The sequence below is a fragment of the Narcine bancroftii genome, chromosome 8, assembly GCF_036971445.1.
Source record: "Narcine bancroftii isolate sNarBan1 chromosome 8, sNarBan1.hap1, whole genome shotgun sequence".
Classification (NCBI taxonomy): Eukaryota; Metazoa; Chordata; class Chondrichthyes; order Torpediniformes; family Narcinidae; genus Narcine; species Narcine bancroftii.
Genome location: NC_091476.1, coordinates 9,819,843 through 9,842,505, shown reverse-complemented (window position 1 = coordinate 9,842,505; position 22,663 = coordinate 9,819,843). Strand labels below are relative to the sequence as shown.

At 37.0% G+C, this 22,663-nt stretch overlaps 1 protein-coding gene across 1 annotated transcript in view; it reads right to left on the bottom strand.

Moving 5' to 3' along the window:
• alg13 (ALG13 UDP-N-acetylglucosaminyltransferase subunit) overlaps positions 1-22,663 on the bottom strand; it is a 58,347-nt gene that overhangs the window by 29,681 nt on the left and 6,003 nt on the right. Inside the window, exons 3-10 of the mRNA XM_069896164.1 lie at positions 21,919-22,057; positions 18,299-18,408; positions 12,715-12,920; positions 12,416-12,499; positions 11,574-11,624; positions 4,479-4,525; positions 3,783-3,855; positions 690-771 (exon numbers count right to left, since the gene is read on the bottom strand). Coding sequence (XP_069752265.1) covers positions 690-771; positions 3,783-3,855; positions 4,479-4,525; positions 11,574-11,624; positions 12,416-12,499; positions 12,715-12,920; positions 18,299-18,408; positions 21,919-22,057 — 792 coding nt within the window. The remainder of the gene's footprint in view (positions 1-689; positions 772-3,782; positions 3,856-4,478; positions 4,526-11,573; positions 11,625-12,415; positions 12,500-12,714; positions 12,921-18,298; positions 18,409-21,918; positions 22,058-22,663) is intronic.

Genomic DNA, 22,663 nt, shown 5'->3' with positions numbered 1-22,663 from the left:
CAATATGATGTACTATAATGTACAACATTCATCCAGTGAAGACCTCCATTACACTTTGAAAAGCAATACACATCTGAAAATTACTTTTAGTTACACTGAAGCTAGAAAATGCTTCTAAAATTAAAATCAAATTTTGGTATTGTTCCAGCAGTATTTCAAAAATGAAACTGTCCCATCCCTCGATAATGAAAACATTCCCAATGATGGTTTACTTTAATGAAGATATTGTAGCGTATTCAAAAACCTTCAGAACTGTCACTGCATTGTATAAATTTGCAGATAAAGAACACTTTCTAGTTTAGAAAGACAATGGGGTTTTTTTGAGAGAGAAAAAGAAATGAAAATTGAACAGACAGCATCACTTGTCCATTTAAATACTGTTGCTGAGTATGTCCACTGATTTATGTAATATTACTTGCCAATTATTTAGTGGTCCATGATCAGTTTTGCATCCTTGTCAAAAAGCATCCTGCCACTCGGAACAGACTGCACAATAATTTTATACGACTGACTTGACTAATATCAGTGTTAAGAAACCATATAACTGCCACCAGAATTGCACAAGAAACTTTTGCATTAATGTCTCACTTCTGGTCAAAAATATTCCAAATTAAAATAATTTTAAAAATAAACAAAACTGGACAATCAAGCATAGGAATTTTGTAATGCTTCTAACAGGAGAAGTTTACCTTGACATGCAGCTGTAAGGCCGTGAAACTGCTTTGTGAAGACGCTATCATAATGACCATTGTTGGAACAGCAAAGCAAGATCTATTTTTTTTTAAAAAAAGGATTATTTCACATTGAAAGATATTCAATCGAAAGATTAATCTGCTAACCAAACTTCAATATCTTATTTTAATTAAAAAAAATCTTTTGCTCGCCTTCAATCCCAGATAGCCTCCCAAATCCTTTCCTTCCACCCCAAAAAAAGTCAAAAATACTTGCAATTTCTTCACAACCTCAGCCATCTCAGCGTCTTACTGCCAATATTTCTTGATGGGAAAAAATGCAGCAGCCAATTTGTGAATGGCACACAGACAATGAAACAGGAAACTGTACTGTCAGGACTTGGGTGTTGAATCAACAGTTTTTCCAGGCATTAGGATACCACCCCTATTAACAGCTCAACTCGCCTTTACTCCTCCTTGGTTTAAAAAATGTCATATGGGTAGAATAATCAACAAAGCAATTAAGTTTAACAACTGAAAGAAACAGGGTGACCCAGATGCTAACCCGAATTTATGAACAATTGGATGATCAGATAGTTTTACTGCGAAAAGAGATCAACAGTGGAATGCCTACAGATTACACAGCTCTTTGCCCTCTGGGACTATATTTTGTTTCCACAAGTCCTCTTCACTATCTAGTCACTAGATTACTTTGCTTATATTAGTTTATTCCACTCTTATCAACATATTATCAGAGCAAGAATTTAAAGTCTTGAACTACATTGTACAAGGCAGTTTTTGTACCTTTTCCCATTTTTCGTGCTGCATTTATAGGCACCTTCTCCAAGCTTCACTTGTGGTTCTGCTGCTTTGAATCCTCTTCCTATTACTTTTGGTGTCTGCCTCTAGGCTGGCCTAGTCATTTCCTAAAATACACTTTTGCTACCACAATACATAGTTCCCAATGCATTTCATCCTCCAGTCCCAAGATCACAGAACTCATTCAACTGCAAGGACTTAAACAGGAAAGTCTGCAGACATTGGAATTGTCTGCTCATTTAAAGTAAAACTAGGGGACTTTCAGAAATTCAGCAGGTTATTCAATTACATTTTTTAAAAGCATTAATTTGTTCAAAGAACAAGTTTTAATCTCCATGTTTTAGTTTGTGGTTTTTTCGCCCTGGATTCTTTACTGTGTTTGACAGCCCACACAAAACAACTGATCTACTATTTCAGAAAATCTACAATGCTTCTCCATTCTAATAAATGTACATTCTTAAAAAAACCTAAAGTAATTCAAGACCTAACTATTAATAAACCCATCTTTGGATGGAGACAAGTGAGAATGATTTGAAGTGTCTGTTAAGCACCTTGAGACACCATTAAGTAATGACAGCCCATCTGAATTTGTCTTGAACATGACTTTCAAACACTTACAAAGGAATTCAAAAGTTATATCCTTGCCAGTACTGTATAATAGCATCAGTTGCTGTTAGAAAGGCAAGGCTTTCTACTTTTGAGTTATGTTCGACAAATTAAGGAAAACTTCACAAAATTTTAAGAGACCAGCGTGAGAGAAACATTTATTGTTATCTGATGCGAGGCCATTGCAATTTATAATACCACATTTGATTAAGTAAATTGGAGCACCCAGGACCTTTTCTCTGACTGAAGTTGAGGGGATCTTGCAAATGGGCAAACTGGTGATGGCAAATTATATAATGCAGGATGGTACATTGCCACTGCTTGATCAGGATTTTGCTAACTATATTTAGATAGATAATGGCCAAGAAAAAAATCCTACGGTCAATGTACAAATATATTTATCAATGCATTGCCCTGCACAGAATCGCTGAGGTACACAAGTTCATTGACAGTTTATAGGTCAACTCCAAATTCAAATTGTTGTATTAAATCTTATATAAGTGTTAATGGACAGATAAAAATGATTAAATTGTATTTATAGCAGAGTTGAAGCAGATTCTGGTCATTTAAACACATACCACCCGAAGATTCCATCTGAAAGAGCATTCAGCTTAATCCATTTCAGCATTTCCCACATTTGCAGTAATTTACCAGATAGTGTTTTATTTTCCCAACATTTAAACAAATTAATTTTGCAGTTTAACCAATTAGATAGGACTTGTTGCAAACTGAAGAAAAAGTCCCCTAGTTTTACTTTAAATGAGCAGACAAAAGTGTAAATGGCTTTTAATAACTACTCCATAGCACAGTAACACATTAGAGAATTAAAAATAAGATACGAGAAAAGAATTTGGAGGCCACTTTCAAACTATGGCTGCACAAACATGCAAAATATGCAAGTACCATTGAAAGAAAAAAGGTCTTCTGCTTCTTTTTGTGTTGGGAGCTTGGGGGTGGGGAAGAAAGAAAGGTACTGAATCTCAAGTATGCTGGTACTGAATTCTCCAAGTTGTCCATTTAATATAGGTTAGGGAAAATTTTAGAATGGCTCTGCATACCAGCAAGCATTAATACACAAAACTCCCCATATAGACAACTGCATTCAAAGTACAATACAAACTTCAGGAGGAGTAAAGTTAGACTGAAAATAGGGTCTGAAAAAGTTCAGTTTGTTTTGATCAAATTTTAAGAACTGTAAAAAAAACCAACTTCCATCAAACTATTCAGTTTCCTAGTTTACTCAAAATAAAGCAGAAAACCATTCTTTTCTAAAATTATTAAACATAAGATGATTTTATTACTAAAATCTGCCAAAGATATTACTTCAGCAAGTTTGAAACTGAATAGCGAGCCAGTGAGAAACCAGAACAAAGCTTGATCTGGGCAAGCAAATTAACAAGTAGGGTTTTTTTTAAACAAATGGGTTAATTACCTTTGTTAATTTATATTAATTTGATCACAAATTCAATTTCTATAAACCAAAATAACTCCATTGATTAGGACAACTGCAATGTGACTGTGGACGAGTGTCCTTTCATAATTTCTGACAGGCATTTATCCAAACATTCTCCTTTCCAACTGGTATTTTTTCTTTGCTTCATAAATTTTCCATCAGCTTCCTGGTTTAATGGCTGTCAGTTACCTTGATCAGTTTTTATAATCTAAGAGAAATAGGGGTTTCCTTGCCTTCTTCTCAAATCCATTACTTGTGCCTTGTGTGGGAGATTTTCCAGGATGCCGGTAAATGAGAAAATCACAACTTGATTTTGGGGAGGGGGGGGGGAAGAAAAGAAAAAAGTACGTTCATGAGGAATTCACCAAGAAACACAACATCTCGCATTTTGTTGCCACCATCTAGTCCAATGCTTTTGTTAAAATTGCGAAACTACCCCCGAAATGCTCTCCCCTTAATTAGTGAAACTTATACTGCCATTCATTGTCTCAAGGTCAAAGAATACCGCCAGAAGAATTTTTGACCATGTTGCATTATGAAAATCTCAAACTGATCCAGAAGTAACCAGTTATTGAATAAATGGCATAGAACAATTTAAAAAGGGAGATACACAGGAAATTTTTAAACACACAGCATTAACTGGAAATGGCATATACAGCATTAAATACTGACCAGTTGGCAAATTACCATCTTCTGTCTTGGAAAATGACATTAAACTGTTCAACTGTAACTTTAGCAAAATATCAAGAAAAATACTCCAATATCCAGTGCAACATGGCAAAAAAACCCACCAAGGCTACTTAATGATCAGCATCTTCTGACTATACAGAGAGCAATAAAATTTAGCCAGAAGGTTCCATCCTTCAGCATCCTGCATTTGTTCAAATCTGTGAGCATCAGTTTTTCCCCCCAATTTATACTAGACTTACTTGTACATCAGCGAGAGAGCATTCATCTCCAAAACACCTGCCCATTCCTGCAAAACAAAGCATAAAATTTGAATACAAGCTAAAAACAGCATAATGTCCAGTACGGATATTATTGCAATCACTTAACTGCTTGAAATTCAACATGTTTGAAGTTCATTTTGTGTAATTGTATGACAGGACAAAACTATATTTTTATGAACCCTGCAAAATTCAGTCTTGACTATTATCGTATTCTCACTGAGCAAGACATTTCAGAAGAAATGGTACAAACCTTGTGCACAACAGAATTGCTAAGATGACCTCCCATTGCCTACTGGGGCAATAATGTGGAGTGGATCGTAAAAGGCAGAATGGAACACAAGGAACAATTGGCTGGAATTGGACCCCCAAGGACACAAGTGGAAGTAGCATGGTTAGGAGGAACTAATGAACAAAAACATTCTCATCATTCTTTATCCTTATGCCACCTTCAAGAATGAAAACCTTAAACCTCCTGGTTCTGGGTCCTTTAGTTAAATGGATTTAATCTTTCAGTTAAGAGCAGATTCAGCATACATAAAAAATTGAGAATGTCAAAGAAGCATTGTACATCATTTGAAACCATAGCACTGACTCTGCAGTCCCCACAAGTCTCTAATAACTTGACCTGCAAATTTCACTCTACCCTGAAATTATCCTACATTCATAAATGTTTAAGCACCCTAACATCAGCAGTTCATTATAATTGGGTAAACATTTAGGACCGAGATGAGGAGGAATTTCTATACCTAGAGGTTGGTGAATCTGTGGAATTCATTGCCACAGAGGGCAGTAGAGGCAGGTTCATTAAATCTATTTAAGAGGGAATTAGATCTATTTCTTCAGTATAAGGGTATTAAAGGTTACGGAGAGAAGGCGGGGACGGGGTACTGAACTTTAAGAACAGCCATGATCTCATTGAATGACGGAGCAGGCTCGAAGGATCGAATGACCTACTCCTGCTCCTATCTTCTATGTTTCTATTACAGTTGGAATTCAACGTCCATGTGCCAAAAAGCATCATTGTGTTGCATCACCTCAAATCAAAAAGAATGAGAGCGTTCTTAGCCCACAGTAGTGAAACTAGAATTCACTGCCCTAGAAAGCTGTAGAGGCTCCTTTGTTAAGTATATTTAAGACCATTTGATTGTTGCATTGTAGGGGAATTTAAGGGTCATGGGAAATGGGCAGGCAAGTGGTGATGGGTCTACATCCAGATCAACCATGATCTTATTGAATGGCAGAGAAGGGTCAATGGGCTGGATCTCCAGGGCAACCAGGCAAGTACGCAGTGGGGAAATATCACAACAATCAAATTTAAATAAGATGAACAAAATTGCTGCTTGATCATTTCTATGGGATTAGTGTGATGTAGCAATTGCAATGTGAGAAAGAGAAAATGCTGGAAAATGGAAGTGAGTTTGTAATTTCCAAGTAAATGCCACGTTCAGATATTGCATGCAAGAATAAAAGTAGAAAAATATTAAATATAGAAATCAGTTCAGAAAATTGTACTTTTTTTAATAAACAAACAGGAATTGAAAAGCAAAATTGATCTAAAATAACAAAATATTGGAATATTCAACATGCCAGCCACCATCCAGAGTTCGACAGGCTCCTGGTCTCAACAAAAAAACACCCTCTGGCTCATTTGGGTTTTAATTTTATATCCAAGTACTGTATCCATCAAATGCTCAATTTCACCATTACAATTAGAGTGGAATTGTTCACCTACCACTCTCTCTCTATATATATTTTATATAGACAGAGAGAGAGAGAACGAACACATCAGGATTTATGGCTTCAAACAAGGCACATACCAAAAAATACAAGTCACAGGGCAAACAATATCAAGGCCAGCAGTTTTCAGCCAGTTACACTGCAAGAAAAAATGGGTGCCACCAAAAATTATTTTTACGATTTAAATTTTATTGAGTTCTTTAATAAAAAGTTTTCCCAAACCCTTGAATCAATCTTAAAGTTGTAATCATAAGTCACAAAACAAACCTATCCATGAAATAGAAACAAACATGGCAGCAAAAATATCAATATAACCATGTGTCTATTTAGATCTCCAATAACAGAAAAAAATGCCGTTCATTAATATGCTTCACCACAACATCCACCACCATTTTTCTCCCTCCCACCCCTCAGGAAACACATTTGGCCCATTTTTGTGTATAGATGTCCAATTTATCAAAGTGTTTGTAAGACATGCGTTCAAATGCTGCCTCTTTGGCCATTTCTGAGGTCCACTCCTCAGTATGGTCTCTCTCTTCCCCCCCCACCCCCAAATTCTTCCAACCTCCAAGTATAATTTGTCTTCCTATCATTATACTTGTCCGAATCCAGTTTTGAGAGCATTTACCCCCAAATGTCTCCCCCAAGATAAAGAATCTGGGGGGGGGGAAGGAGAAAGAACTTTGAATACCTGAAACTTCAACATACTTGTGCATCATAATCTAAAATTCTTGAATTCTGGGACAAGACCAAACCACGAACTAAATCCTCTATCCACCTCACAGTACCAGCATTCAGGGGAAAATTAATTTTCTATCAAAATAACTATATGACACTACTGAACAGTTTTAACTGTTGACATTATAGTAGTTTATTGATGTGCTCACATATTACAGTAGGCACTTCTGTATCTGCTGCTCTTAAATTTAATTTAAATGAATACAATAAAACTAGTTATTCAACATGGCAGCAGCACCTAGTGCCGAAACTAAGTGCAATTTATTGTTAGAGAGATCATGTTCTAACAGGCCACTTTAAAATTGGCACAGGTTGCAGTTGGCCCGGGGGTGTAGTTTGTCCACCCCAAGTCTACAGCATAGATGTCTAAAGGCAAAGCTCAACACCCTCTAGTTCAAATGGGCTGCTTGATTCCATTTCCAGAATATAGAGCAAGAACAGCAAGATCCCCACTTGGAGATGCACTACTTAATAGTTTTAATTTTATCCAGCCTGAAAACAAAATCCTCAAGAGCTTTAGAGATGTAATCAAACCAAATTGCTTTTGAATACAAGATTTGGAGGTGACCAAATGTTTGCCCTGGAGGGCAGTTAAAGTATCTTTAAAAAGAGGGGTTTGGAGGAACCACATTGATATTAAATCTGTTTAGGTTGTACACAATGATAGGGAGGGAGGAAACAATGCAAAATCATACACAAGAGGAACAAATGGGAGTAATAGAGGTGGAAAGAGGAATCAAGTCATGGAGAAAGCATGAAGTTACAAAATATGTGAACGCTAAGGTGGCAAAAGACTTGTATGAAGTGTTTATAGCAGATAGTTATAGAAAGTAGTAGTTTTAGAAGACTAGCCCAGCAGAGATGAAATTGTAACAGGTTTGTTTGACTAGGAATGTTTTAGGGACTCAACTCAAAAAGATGCAAATCATCTCTTCCCTCCCCCCAAACACATGCTGCCTGATACAGTTAAGTCTTCTGGTTCACATTTTGCTTCACACATTCCAGCATCTGCAGTCAAATTCCACGCTCCACTGAGAGTAGATCCTAGGTCCTGAGGTGCTTTTTGATGCAAGGCTGCACTCACAGCCTCTGGTGTATACATTTGAAAGGCTTCACAATACCAACCTGGAAGCAATACTTCCACAAAGACTGATTCAGTTTTGGGACAGGACCCTTTCGAGGAGGATGGGAAATACCAAGCACAAAAGGGGAGGGGGAAATGGATGGACCAAGAAAATAGAGGTAGAGAAACAGATTTGGGGGGGGTGGGGAAAGAAAATATCAATGGGGATGGACATCGATAGTCAATTTTTCACCCTAGATGCTGTCCAACCTAGAGTCTTTCCTGCATTTTTTCCTGTATTAATGCATGTGTCAGCTCTCACTCATCACAATGCAAGAGGGCAATTTTTTTGCTCTTCAAATAACACTGGACAACTGGAAAATTTTTCTTCCTGATCACATGAATTTTGGGCTGCTGATCACAAAAAAATTAACATTTTCCTATCATGTACTTTTTTTGTGATTTCAGTCACATTTTAAATCTACTTCAAGCATTCAAAACTACGAGGTACGTGTCTGTAAATTTTCAGGAAGCAAACCTTTTTAAAAAATTGTGGTGCAGTGTAATATATGGAATAAGCAATCATGTCTACAATAGCACAACTTTTCATTCAAAAAAGAGCTTTGGTTCATGCAACAATTGCACAGACTTTGGGAACAGGATTTAACTCTTGGCAGTGAGGTGGGGGGGGCGGGGGTTTCTTGTATCAATTGAGCCACAGCTGAAAATCATTCCAACACTGAGTGGACTATTAAATTCGTAATACTCCAAAACTATATAGTCACCAAATTTTCTAGTCACTGAAGTGCAACAGCTTTGCTAGAAATGCAATTACAATGAAATTAAGGTTTTATCTCCAGTCAATAGCAAATTGAGATTTCAATACAACTTATAGCTAATTGGCCCACATCAGGGCTTTTACATTTGGTTCAGAATAAATTACTGGCAAGAAATTCCAAACTAGAGACAAGGGAAGTTTTGCTCCACAGCTGACTTGCAAGTGCATGGTGGCGGCATATCTGTTACCAGTATAGCTATTTCAACAAAACAAGTGCATGTGCAAAATTTCTACAAGTCTTGCTACTGTGACTTCATATTTAACAATCTGCAGCCAATATGGGGCTGCAATTTTCCCAACAGGAAAATAAATCATATGGAACACAACCATTAAAGCTGGTAGCTACAAAGCCAGAAGTACCTTTAACATGGTGGCACATTCATAGGATTTGGTCTTAATTTGATCTTTAATGTCCATCCCATTTGCCCTCAAAATTAAAGGAGGCGTCTTCTTAAATTGGTATTCTCTGTATGATGAATACATTTTCAAAGCCATTAAGTAATTTGAGCCAAAGGAACAAGATACATCACCAAATGTTGACTAGTTGCTCTCAGCATGAGTTTTGGAAATGGGTCATATTGCAGGAGTGAATGAAATAGCCAGAAAGGCAGAAGCTGCTTCGAGATGAGAAGGTTATGTTTCTCAAGCTCCACTTATCTCACAAATCTGATTTTTGCCTTGTTGATGGTGGAAAGACTTTGTGCTTTACTGCGATGATTGACGGCTCAATCTCCAACCTGTTCTCGTGCATAATGTACTCCAAATGTAGTAGCTTGGTCCATAAGGCGATGCTTTACTATTTCATATGTATGCAGTGGTAGGAAGTTTTAATTGCTCAAGGATTCTAATACTCTTTCAGCACAATTCTAACATATAATGAGGACAAGATCTGGACAAGAGATTGCAGATGGTGGTGAAATTCAGCTAATATCTTAAATCAATAGTATCCTACAATACATGCAAAGCACACTGGAGAAGAGCTTCAATGTAAAGAATGATTTCCATTGTCTAGGATTCTTCATACCCATTCAACTAAATGATGGATTTATCTGCAACAAATAAACTCAGGACAAGCTGATTTTGTCCTCACCACTTACTGAAAGCTCTGTCTGGCACCTACAGCCTTGATTCCACCAGTTGATCAGTTAGGTGGTCCCTAGCCTAAAGTATTTTGCAGTTAGTAGAAAGCTTCTTTGTAATGTATGAAGGACTTGGATGTGGGAACATGATCAAATCAGAGGATGGAAAAAAGCAGCAATTTTGGTGTTGGTAAAATGGGCCGCAAAATAGCAGCTAGAGTTTAATCCAGAGAAAATGTGATGCATTTTGGGTGCATTAACAAAGTTAGGAAATAGTAGGATCATGGTGTACCGAGGAACAAAGACATCTGGAGTACAAATCCATCAATATTGAAAGCTGGCAATGCAGATTATGAAGCATAGATGATTCTGACTTTCAGCGATTATGCTCCAACTTTATAAAACCTGTCAGACTTCAGATGAGTACTGCATACAGTTCTCGGAACCAAGGAAGGTGATAGAATGGAGAGGGTACACAAGAGATTCACCCAAGATGGACCAATTCAATTATGAGGAGAGCCAGGAGAAGCTACATCCATTTTCCCTGGAGTGGAGTTTAAGGGAGATATTGAGGTATATAAAATCCAGGGTTACAGATGGAGTAGATTACAGGAAACGTTCTCCTTATCAGAGGATGATAAAATTAAGTTTAGGTCAGAGGAAAGATTTATCGGGGTGACGGGGATTTTCTTCACCCCCAAGTGCCTGTTATGTTCTGCCTGAGAGAGAAACTAGAGCTGGGTTGGCAGATTTAAGTGACTAGATGAACACTGATTGTTTAGGCATAGAGCGCTCTGGAACAAGTGCTAGGTTTAACATTGTAGGGTGCTCAGAGGTTTTATTTGAAAAAGTTGGGCCAAATAGTTTCCAATTCTATGATTCTACAATCAATATATTACAAAGAATGGCTTTAGTAATTATCACCATTTAACTGCCATATTAGGTACAGGTGAGAACAGTAACAAAATCATCTTCACTGCCTCATTCTCACCAGTTGATCCAATCTATTCATGCATTTTACATGAATTGGTGCTACCTTAGGTAGTAACCATTGTGCAGAACCAATTAAGTTTTTAAAAAAATACAAATTCTCTACCATATTTGAGGTGCTACCTTAATGTAACAGAATAGATTTATAAATTTAGTCCAAAATCAGGCTATTACTGGCTCCCACAATTGACCCCACAATTTTATCATATGGCAGCAAATTAGCTCTAGTTCAAATTTCAACTAGGAATAACAGAATATGCTAGGATCAGTATTAGATATATTAGCACAGTCTTCAGACTTGAAGTTACAAATGAATAGTGCTAATTATAACTTGACAATTAATGGATTAGACAAAAATCTCTTGCACCCCTCCACAGTGTTCAATTGAGGCACAAAAATCTTAAGTGGTGGGGTGGGGAAGAGAAAGAATCCATAAGAATAGAAAAGATAGCACATCTCGTTGAAGATTTATGGGGAAAACTTGATAACTACACACTCAATTTCTTCCTATTTCAGTCTACTTCCCAATTTACTTGGAACATACATAGAATTCTAAAGAACAAAGAGTAACTGTCCTCAACATCAAGGCATTGGAAGAGTGGCACTGAGGTAACAGTTGAAGTACATACCTTGGGATCAGCCAAACGTTCCAAGTGCTTGTCAAAGGAACCTTCAATAAACTGAGAAAAGAAAGAAATTCTGCCATATTGGGAAAGTTAATTTCACAAACTATCAATTATCTGGGCACAAATATTTAGAGGTGACAAAACAACTTCCTGTAAACAACTTTAAAGCCAAATCATTGCTTATTATTTTGCTGTTGGGAAGTTGGGCTGAACTATAGCATTTTAATGATTTTGGCTAACCATTTTAGCAGCCCATAATTGTAAACGTACACAAATACATTTATATTTCAAACACTGGGCAGTTACAGAAACAAAAAAGTGATCCAGAAGGGTGAAAAATAGCCAACAGGCCAAACTTCAATCCCTAAATTTTCAGCCAAGACAACCAACACGCCAAAGGCATCATGAAGAAAGCCTCTACTTCCTCAGGAGTTTGCGGAGGAGCTAGTGGAGTTGTTCAAGTGAACCGGTACGGACTTGAAGGGCCAACATGGCCTGTTTCCATGCTGTAAACGGTTATATGGTTAAAAGCCCAAAGGATTTGCTGCCTGGTCCAACTGATAGGATGCAAATGCTTCTCTGCAAACCATTTCCCACAGCTGTCCACTGAAGTAGATTGATCAGCTGTGAAACTGGTCAATGCTTTTCAAAGCTTCCAATAGTAACTTCTGTCATATTACCTAAATGCCCCCTTGGGACTAACATAGGCTCAGGAACATTTAAAAACAAAAATTATTTGCTCAGAGTAGATATTTATAGATACAGGACTCAATTTGCTTACCCATCTGGAGACTGACGAGCATTTTCTCTGGTGTCTACAAAGAATATATCTAGCTAATACTTACTGTCTCAAATTTGCAGTGGTTCACCCTCATGTAGGTAACGCAGGTTTTTCTAATCTCCAAGTGATGTATCTGTGTCAGAAACAGCTACAAAACAAATGGAAATTCCCTCAATTTATTAATGAAAACACAGTTTATCTGGCACGCCACAAAACAAATAAATATTTTAAAACAACTATTGAGAGGATAATGACAAGTCAAAGGACATGTCCAAAAGCAGAAATGTGGAAACATCAGCGCGTTGTTTTCTGTTACGACTCTCCCTGAAGTTAAACCGAGGCAGAAGTTTTGGCTGCAGTTACCTGCTCGGAGACCGCCCTGAAGAGGCAGGAGCCATCCTTAGCGGTGAGCTTGCGGTAGAGTCCCTGGCTGCCCAGATACTCGTCCATTGTCACTTCACTCAGACACTTCTGGCCAAAATATTTCCTAACCCCCTTCTGCATTTCTCCGCCCCGCCATAAGACAAGACGAGTTTCCTTAAAAAGTTGTTTTAAAAAACTATGTTCAACTTGATCAAAGTTTCAGCCTTTAAGGAACACTGAGGGGGGGGGTAATTTTTGTTTCCCTCCCCAGCACTCTTTACATGCCACGCTGTCCCAAATCGGCCGGAGTGACGCCAGGTGAATCACATCCTCCTGATTAGGACTGCCCCCCACCCCCCTGATTAGGACTGCCCCCCTCCCACTGGGATCTCTTCCCTGATTGACCACCACGGCTGCAGAAACCTGGGCACCACACTCCGCTGACGGGCTGCTGGCTGCACTTTCCCTTTCTTTTCAGGTGGTTTCTTTTTAATGCTCCTATCAAATAGATTTTAATGATAAGTGACAGGAATGTTAATCTGGTAGTTCAGCAGTAAGTGAGTTAATTTGGGGGGGGAACCCCCCCCCCATCAGCGTTGAATGAGGAATATGATGGAAAAATACCTGTAGACTTTTCAGGCCAAATGCACCATTTTTCCTCCAAATGAAGATAATATCTTTGAAGTAAAAAATCTCAAAAATTTTTAAAAGATCATGTTCTGGTGCTAGTGATGCTATTAAGTTTATCTGGAATGTTTTCAAAATATGTACACACTCTTTAATTAAAGAGCACCATTTGCTTTTGATGGGGTATAGAAAGGGCAAACCAATCAAAATAAAACTTCCCTTTGGACATACCCTAAAGGCATTGTCTAATGTTGCAGGATTCATTACATTTTGATAAAGAGTGCCCAGTTTCAATTTCTAACTAATCTAATTGCAGGCAAGATGCTTTGATTAAACGTAGTCTTTTCCAAAGTCGATAGAATCAGTAATTGTTGCTGCAAACATGTGGATGTTGATGCAATTGAGCTTATCATTGCTGTTAACAATTAAATAACAAGTTATCATTCCTTATGCTGGAATAAATTGCTGATTGGGAAAAGCTTTGATGCCAGCAGGTAATCCAACAAAATTCTGGGGTGGGGTGGGGGAAAATAAGAAAAAAAAACATGATATAAATTGAATTGGAGGACAATTTATCCAGGAAAAGTTAGTTGATGACATCATTCCAACAGGTTCATTTGTGTATAAACTGCTGGTTTTTCTCCATCCTCATGAAATCTCAGTAGTGAAATTCTTATTTAAATTTAGCTTTTATTTTCATAAATGAAATTCTATTGTAAAGTACATCGTATTAGTGTTTTAATTTAGTGAAATATTGAGTCAAAATGTATATTTATCTCTGCAATGATGTGTATTTCAAGTTTAAAAATGCAAGGTAAATCTACACAAATCTCTTCAAATTCCCAAATGAATTGAGAAAATCACTGACTTTGTTGTTGCGGAAAATAAGAAATACTATTTTTACTACAAATATAAGTGATGGAACTGAGATCTTCAAATTTTATGTTTGTAAAAAAATGAGACTGCCTACAGAGAGTTTTAGGGGTAATAATTGAACTCCACATATTTCAACTCGCCCTCCGGTACAGTTCAATTAGACTTTAAAGAAATGTCTTCATTTTTTTTTTACCTCCTAGCAATTGATTAATGAGCAACAATTCTTATTGGTTGAGGAACAGGTCCATGGTCAAAAGTGCAAAAAAAAGTGCTTTAATAAACTCAGCAATAACAGAAAAAAATTGAAAAGGAAAATATGTGTGCTGATGTTACTAAAATTTCACATTACTGCATGCAAAACATGAAAGTCTGCAGACACCATGGTTGAAATAAAAACACAATGCTGGAGAAACTAGCTGGTCAAACGGTGTCCTTTATAACCACAATGAAGGGCTCAAGCCTGAAACATTGGTTAAGTATCTTTATCCTTGCTACATGAAGGTCACTGTTTGACCAGCTGAGTTTATTCAGCATTGTGTTTTGACATATTACTGTATGCTTTATAAAATCAGACACAGGCCACAAAGTGGTTAATTTAGTGAAAATGGATTGATTCTTGTGAGATATTGCTGTCTGTTGCAAGCCATATTTGAAAGGAATTAGCTTTTTTTCTCCTTTTGTTTTCATTTGATAAATATCTGATGCAATGAAAAACTTTTCAAATTAACTAACAGCCCTAAAAAAAATGCTAGTTTTTAAAAAAAAAATCATGAGAATTGCCAGACAAACTTTCCAAATACATATATATAAAAACTTGGCATCTCTTATTATCTAGGTCATTCCTATCAACACCATTAATTAAAAGTTTATTAAAAGTTTTATAATGAAACATTCATTTATTAAAGCTTCAAGATTCTATCAAGAGCATGAATATCAGATTTGATTCTTTGAATTAGACTTAATTATATCAATTATTTCCTATCAAAACCATAACAAGTTAAATTAAGGTCAAACATAAAATTACAAGATTTAATTGGATATGATTGCAGTGTCATTATTTTAAAGGAGAAAAAAAAGGGAAATAACTGCAGAAACAGATGTGAGTGGTGAAAACTTATTTTTTTTTTCTGGAATGTGCATTGAGCGTTAGAAATGATGGGCTGTTTGAGTTTGCAATTGTTTTGGAAGCATTAGTGTGAACAAGCTAAATCAATTGTTTACAATCTTAAATACAGAACTTATTTTACTAGGTAGTCTTTCAAAATTATAAAATAAATATACAAGAGGTATTAATGTTTTCCTACATTTGACTTAATCTCTTGTTTTTGATAATGATCAGAGAACTTAATTTAGACAAACAGCTTGGCAACAGGCCATTTTGGCCTACAAGTCTGTGGATTTGGCCTACAAGTCTGTGGATTTGGCCTACAAGTCTGTGGATTTGGCCTACAAGTCTGTGGATTTGGCCTACAAGTCTGTGGATTTGGCCTACAAGTCTGTGGATTTGGCCTACAAGTCTGTGGATTTGGCCTACAAGTCTGTGGATTTGGCCTACAAGTCTGTGGATTTGGCCTACAAGTCTGTGGATTTGGCCTACAAGTCTGTGGATTTGGCCTACAAGTCTGTGGATTTGGCCTACAAGTCTGTGGATTTGGCCTACAAGTCTGTGGATTTGGCCTACAAGTCTGTGGATTTGGCCTACAAGTCTGTGGATTTGGCCTACAAGTCTGTGGATTTGGCCTACAAGTCTGTGGATTTGGCCTACAAGTCTGTGGATTTGGCCTACAAGTCTGTGGATTTGGCCTACAAGTCTGTGGATTTGGCCTACAAGTCTGTGGATTTGGCCTACAAGTCTGTGGATTTGGCCTACAAGTCTGTGGATTTGGCCTACAAGTCTGTGGATTTGGCCTACAAGTCTGTGGATTTGGCCTACAAGTCTGTGGATTTGGCCTACAAGTCTGTGGATTTGGCCTACAAGTCTGTGGATTTGGCCTACAAGTCTGTGGATTTGGCCTACAAGTCTGTGGATTTGGCCTACAAGTCTGTGGATTTGGCCTACAAGTCTGTGGATTTGGCCTACAAGTCTGTGGATTTGGCCTACAAGTCTGTGGATTTGGCCTACAAGTCTGTGGATTTGGCCTACAAGTCTGTGGATTTGGCCTACAAGTCTGTGGATTTGGCCTACAAGTCTGTGGATTTGGCCTACAAGTCTGTGGATTTGGCCTACAAGTCTGTGGATTTGGCCTACAAGTCTGTGGATTTGGCCTACAAGTCTGTGGATTTGGCCTACAAGTCTGTGGATTTGGCCTACAAGTCTGTGGATTTGGCCTACAAGTCTGTGGATTTGGCCTACAAGTCTGTGGATTTGGCCTACAAGTCTGTGGATTTGGCCTACAAGTCTGTGGATTTGGCCTACAAGTCTGTGGATTTGGCCTACAAGTCTGTGGATTTGGCCTACAAGTCTGTGGATTTGGCCTACAAGTCTGTGGATTTGGCCTACAAGTCTGTGGATTTGGCCTACAAGTCTGTGGATTTGGCCTACAAGTCTGTGGATTTGGCCTACAAGTCTGTGGATTTGGCCTACAAGTCTGTGGATTTGGCCTACAAGTCTGTGGATTTGGCCTACAAGTCTGTGGATTTGGCCTACAAGTCTGTGGATTTGGCCTACAAGTCTGTGGATTTGGCCTACAAGTCTGTGGATTTGGCCTACAAGTCTGTGGATTTGGCCTACAAGTCTGTGGATTTGGCCTACAAGTCTGTGGATTTGGCCTACAAGTCTGTGGATTTGGCCTACAAGTCTGTGGATTTGGCCTACAAGTCTGTGGATTTGGCCTACAAGTCTGTGGATTTGGCCTACAAGTCTGTGGATTTGGCCTACAAGTCTGTGGATTTGGCCTACAAGTCTGTGGATTTGGCCTACAAGTCTGTGGATTTGGCCTACAAGTCTGTGGATTTGGCCTACACCCTTGGTACATTTTGAATGGTGGGAGGACACTTGAGTACACAGAGAAACCTGGGGATTCGAACCCTGGACTGGTCCTGATCGGGGTGCTGTAAAGACATTGTGCTAACTGCTACGTCAACTGTGCTGCCCGATTTTAATGTTGATATCACTAACAAAATTTGCATTTATATTTCACTTTTTAAATACATTAATAGTTTTAAAAATGATTCACTGCCAACAAACACAATTTGACACCAAGTCACTAGGAAACATTAATACAGTTGACAATATGTTTGGTTTTTGAGTCCACTTTACATTGTAACAAAAGCATTTTGAATTTGTACTGTGGTTACAAGCTTGGGTTAATTTTGTAATCAGTTGAAGTTGTGCACAACTCACTTAATTTGGGTCTATTTTTAATTAACTTGTTCAAATGATATAGGCAACTGACCATTTCTAATTGTACATATATAGCTTGTTAGGCTATTTCAGAGGTCAGTTAATGTAATAGCCAAGGTCAGTGTGATTTTTTTTTAACAATTCAATAACTTCATGGTCAACATGAATACCAGCTGTATATCATGAATTTACTCAATCAGATTAAAGCATGTGTGATTGAATCAGTCACCTTAGCTTCTGAATAATATTCTAGTATGTTGACCACTACACATCTGAGACCACGTATGTAACTGTAAAAATATCTGAACATTTTTATTATCTGTTCAACTGTAACCAGTAATAATGAGTGGTTTCAGAAGTGGAAAAAAATTGAAAATCCATTTAGTCTGTCAACTTTTAAATTGAAACCAAACTTTTACATTAGCAAAACTGCTTGCATAATTTTTAGTTTAAAAATTATTGAAATAAATATGAAATAAAAGAATGAAACACAAGTAGGAAAAAATAGGAAATATGAGAAAACCCTTTTATTGTCCAGACCAACTACAGATCAATAGTTCATAATTTCTACTTAATAGCAAAGTCTATCTGCGATTCAGTTCATAATTACATTATAATCCCTTGGTTAAAATCATATTTTAATAAAATGGATCAAATTTTCCAGTTTGTTACCACATTAAGGTTGGAACTTCGGAGATGCATAAGAGAGTCCACTGATCTTTCAAAACTCTTTAGATCATTGGAATCCAAAAACTTTATCCATAAATGCTGCAAATTTTTCTGGGTGCCCTGAAGGAAATGGTTTCAGGGATGTAAAGTTCAATTCCTGTAATGTTTTACAAAGAGTGCTGGAAAATAAGTAAAAACAAGGTTAATCATATGTCAAAAAATCTGAAGTAACAATTTCTACTTCCTAAAATGTCCTTGCAATGAACTGGGCCAAGACATCTCGGCACCTTTTAGCAGAGCTTAAGTAATGATTTGTTTACAAAGTAACATTTCTAGAGAACACATTTTCAAAATGAATAAACTAAATTTACTTTAAAGGCAAATACACATTGACATAATACATTCATAAAATAGTTAAAATTTGCTTGTAAATGTCCTTTAAAATGAACAAGATTTGCTAGGCATACATCACTATAATTTATTTCCGTTATTAATTTTCTCTGCTAAATAACCTCTCAGAAAGGTCAAAGTACTACAGTGACAAGGACAAGCACACCACCAGGGTCAGGAACAGCTGCTATCCCTCTACCATCAGACTCCTCAACAACAAACTTAATCAGGGACTCATTTAAGGACTCTTGTGTATTTCATTGATTTTCTTTGCTCTCCCTGTATTGCACAGTCAGTTTGTATGCAGTCATTATCTGTTTACAGTTTTTTGATTGTTTTCATGTTCATGCTCTGTGCAGTTACATTTTGCACTACCAATTAGTGGTAATTCTGCTGCGCCCACAGGAAAAAACAGGATCTCAGAGTTGTGTGTGTTGTCTTGTACGTACTCTGACAATAAATCTGATGAATTGACACATCAGAAGAAAAATGTGAGGGGATCTACCTTACGATAGACAAATGTTAAAAGAACTTCATGTATATTACATTCTAAATGTAGTATTACATGACAATAATTGAACCTTTACCTTAATATAATACTAGTAGTTGAAGGAACATGGTAGGTTATAGTAGGTTTCCCAGCCCTTGGGAAAAAGCCATTGGCTGTCCACACAATTAATGCCTCTCATTATCTCGAACACCTCTATGTGATTGCCCTCCTCATCCTTCGTCGTTCCAAGGAGAAAAGACCAAGTTCGTTTAACCTTTTCAGGTATTCACTCTCAAACTTATTTTAGTCAAATATCACCATTAACCTTGGGCTAGAAAGGATGAGTCTTGAATCCCAGAACAAAGGTGCACATCATAAAAGTATCGCATTTAACTGTGTACCAAAAATAGTAAAACTAGATCAAACTGGATTTATTAAGAAAAGACGAAGAATGGACAATATCTGTAAATTCATTAACTTAATCCATGCAGTACAAGGAAACAAGACACCAACAGTGGCGGTTGCCTTAGATGCAGAGAAAGCCTTTGACAGAGTAGAATGGAATTATTTATTCAAAGTACTACAGAGGTTCAACCTACCAGAGAAAAATATTAATTGGATTAAAGTATTATATAAATGGATATATATCAAACCAATTTAAATTAAGCAGGTCAACTAGATAGTGATGTCCACTATCTCCCTCACTGTTCATGTTACGTATAGAACCACTGGCGGAACTGATAAGAACAGAAAATAAAATAAGAGGGATTAAAATAAAAGAGAAGGAATATAAAATCAGTCTATTTGCAGATGACGTCATAGTATACTTAACAGAACCAGAAATATCAATAAAAGAATTACATTAAAAATTGAAGGAATATGGAGAAGTATCGGGGTACAAGATCAACGCAAACAAAAGTGAAGCGATGCCAATGAATAATGCGGATTTGACAAAATTTAAGAAAGAATCAGTATTTAAATGGCAAACACAAGCAATCCGATACCTAGGTATTCAACTAGATAATAATCTAGGCCATCTATAAAAATTAAATTATCAGCCATTAATGAAGAAATTACAAGACAACTTAGAACATTGGAAAGATTTACCACTAACACTGATAGGAAGGGTAAATTGCATTAAAATGAATATCTTCCCAAGGATACAATACCTATTCCAATCGTTACCAATTCACCTAACAGAAAAATTCTTCAAGGAGCTAAAGAAAATAATAAGGAAATTCTTATGGAAAAGGGAGAAACCGAGGATAGCGCTAGATAAGTTAACAGAATGGTACAAACAAGGGGGCTTACAACTACCAAACTTTAAGAATTATTATAGAGCAGCACAATTAAGATACCTATCAGATTTTTATCAAACAAGTGAAAGACCAGATTAGAGATAGTTAAAATAGGGGAGAAGGTACCTGAAAGTGGGATGAAAAGCTGGTGCAACATAGGAATTCACCAGTACTGCACCACCTGCTCAACATTTGGAAGAAGATTCACGTAGAAAGTAATAAAACAAATTATCAACTACCAAAATTAATATTGACGCAAAATCAATTAATCCCTTTCACAATAGATAACCTTTCCTTTAGAGAATGGGAGAGAAAAGGGATCAAAAGAATAGAAAATTGTTTTTCGGGAAATAAATTATTATCTTTTGAACAAATGAAGTGAAAATATGGTATAACTCACGGTACAATGTTTGCATAACTCCAACTGAAAACCTACTTGAAGGATAAATTGGGAAGCAGGCTGAGGTTACCAGAAGGAAGCAATTTTGAATATGTGATTACAGACACAATGATAATTAAAAGATTTATAACAAACATGGACAACAAACTACAAGAGAAAGAGAATGAGGAAACAAGCTGTAAACCCAAACAAAAATGGGAACAAAATCTAAACATAAAGATAAAGAATGAAACATGGTAAAAGCTATGCTCTGGAACTATGAAAAATACAATAAACATGAGGTTATGCATGATACAATATAATTGGTTACAAAGGCTATACACCACACCCCAAAAGTTAAATAAATGGGACCCATCAGTATCAGACAGATGTTTTCACTGTAAGAAGGAAACGGGAACAACAGTATAAGCAATTTGGGCATGTAAGAAAGTGGAAAAGTTTTGGGAAGATCTAGATCAGGTATTAAATAAAATCACAAAAACCAACATACCAAAAAATCCAGAGATCTTTCTTCTAAGTAATATAAGAAGTAAAGAATTAGGCCTCAAACTGGATGAAATGCAAAAAAGATTTATTATGATAGCCTTAGCAGTAGCAAAAAAATGTATTATGTCAACCTGGAAATCAGTAGATAGCCTGAGAATACAGCAATGATACATAGAAATGAATAAATGTATTCCATTGGAAAAAATAACATAATTTAAGAAATAACATCACAGTATTCGAACAAATTTGGGAACCGTACATGGAACACAACAGAGAAGTCCTACCGCGGACCTCCACCACCTAAAATGACAGAAGGAGAAGAAGATGAAATGAACTGACCCAGTATGTAAAAGTAGATGACACAAATTTCATTGTGTGATGACATTGTTTAATGGGTTTAATGCATCATATATGTTGAACGTTGAGTGGGTGGGGAGGGGGGGTTGAAGGAGGGAGGGAAGGGAGGGGGAAAAGGGGAGAAAATGACACTGTATATTCAAGAGGGAAATGTTTGTGTGTATTTTGGTCATTATGGTTCATAGTGCGAAAAATAAAAAAAAAGAAAAGTATCACATTTCTATAAGCAGATCTGCAAAGGTCAGAGGTTCTATTCAGGATCGACTACCTGCAAGTGCAGTACAGGAGATGTCCATCACAGTGCAGCTGTTTGGCCAGTTCCAACTGGTGATTATTCATCAATTTTTCATTAACGACAACTATGAGGGGCTTTCTTGCTTCAAGAATTTCAAGACAACTTCCGGCACCTGCATATGTTGCATAGGGAAAAATTATGACAATAAAAATAAGACCAAAAGAATCTGAAGAAATCTATTTCACAATCTCTTTTATTTTGAGGGCAGTAATGGAATATCTGCTGAAAGTACAATATTAAAACTTGCTGTATTGTCACCAATTTAGAGATTGGGATTTTTAAAGACGACTTTGCTTTACTTCACACACAGTCAGAATTTATTGCCATGAACGTGTCACAAAATTGACTGACCTCACTGCACCCTACAATAGTGCTTTCCGAGGGTCATTCAACTCTTTACAAGTTGATCTAAAATAATAGGTCTTTTCTTATCTAAAGATGTAAAAGAACAGGAGAAATAGCATGTATATGGATTAGCGCAGTCATAAAAGTGCTGGAGAAACTCAGCAGGTCATGTAGCATCCATGAAAAGCAAAAGGCAGTTGACATTGTGGGCCTGTGTCCTTCTTCAAGTTTGCCAAAAATCATCCAGATGCTTGGATAAGGTGGGAAAAGTTTGAGGGCTTATTGCAAAACTTGGAGCCCTTATTTGGATTATATGGGTTTAAAATTTTGAATTCTCCGGCCACATTGTGGTGGTGTTACTCTTATCCATGGT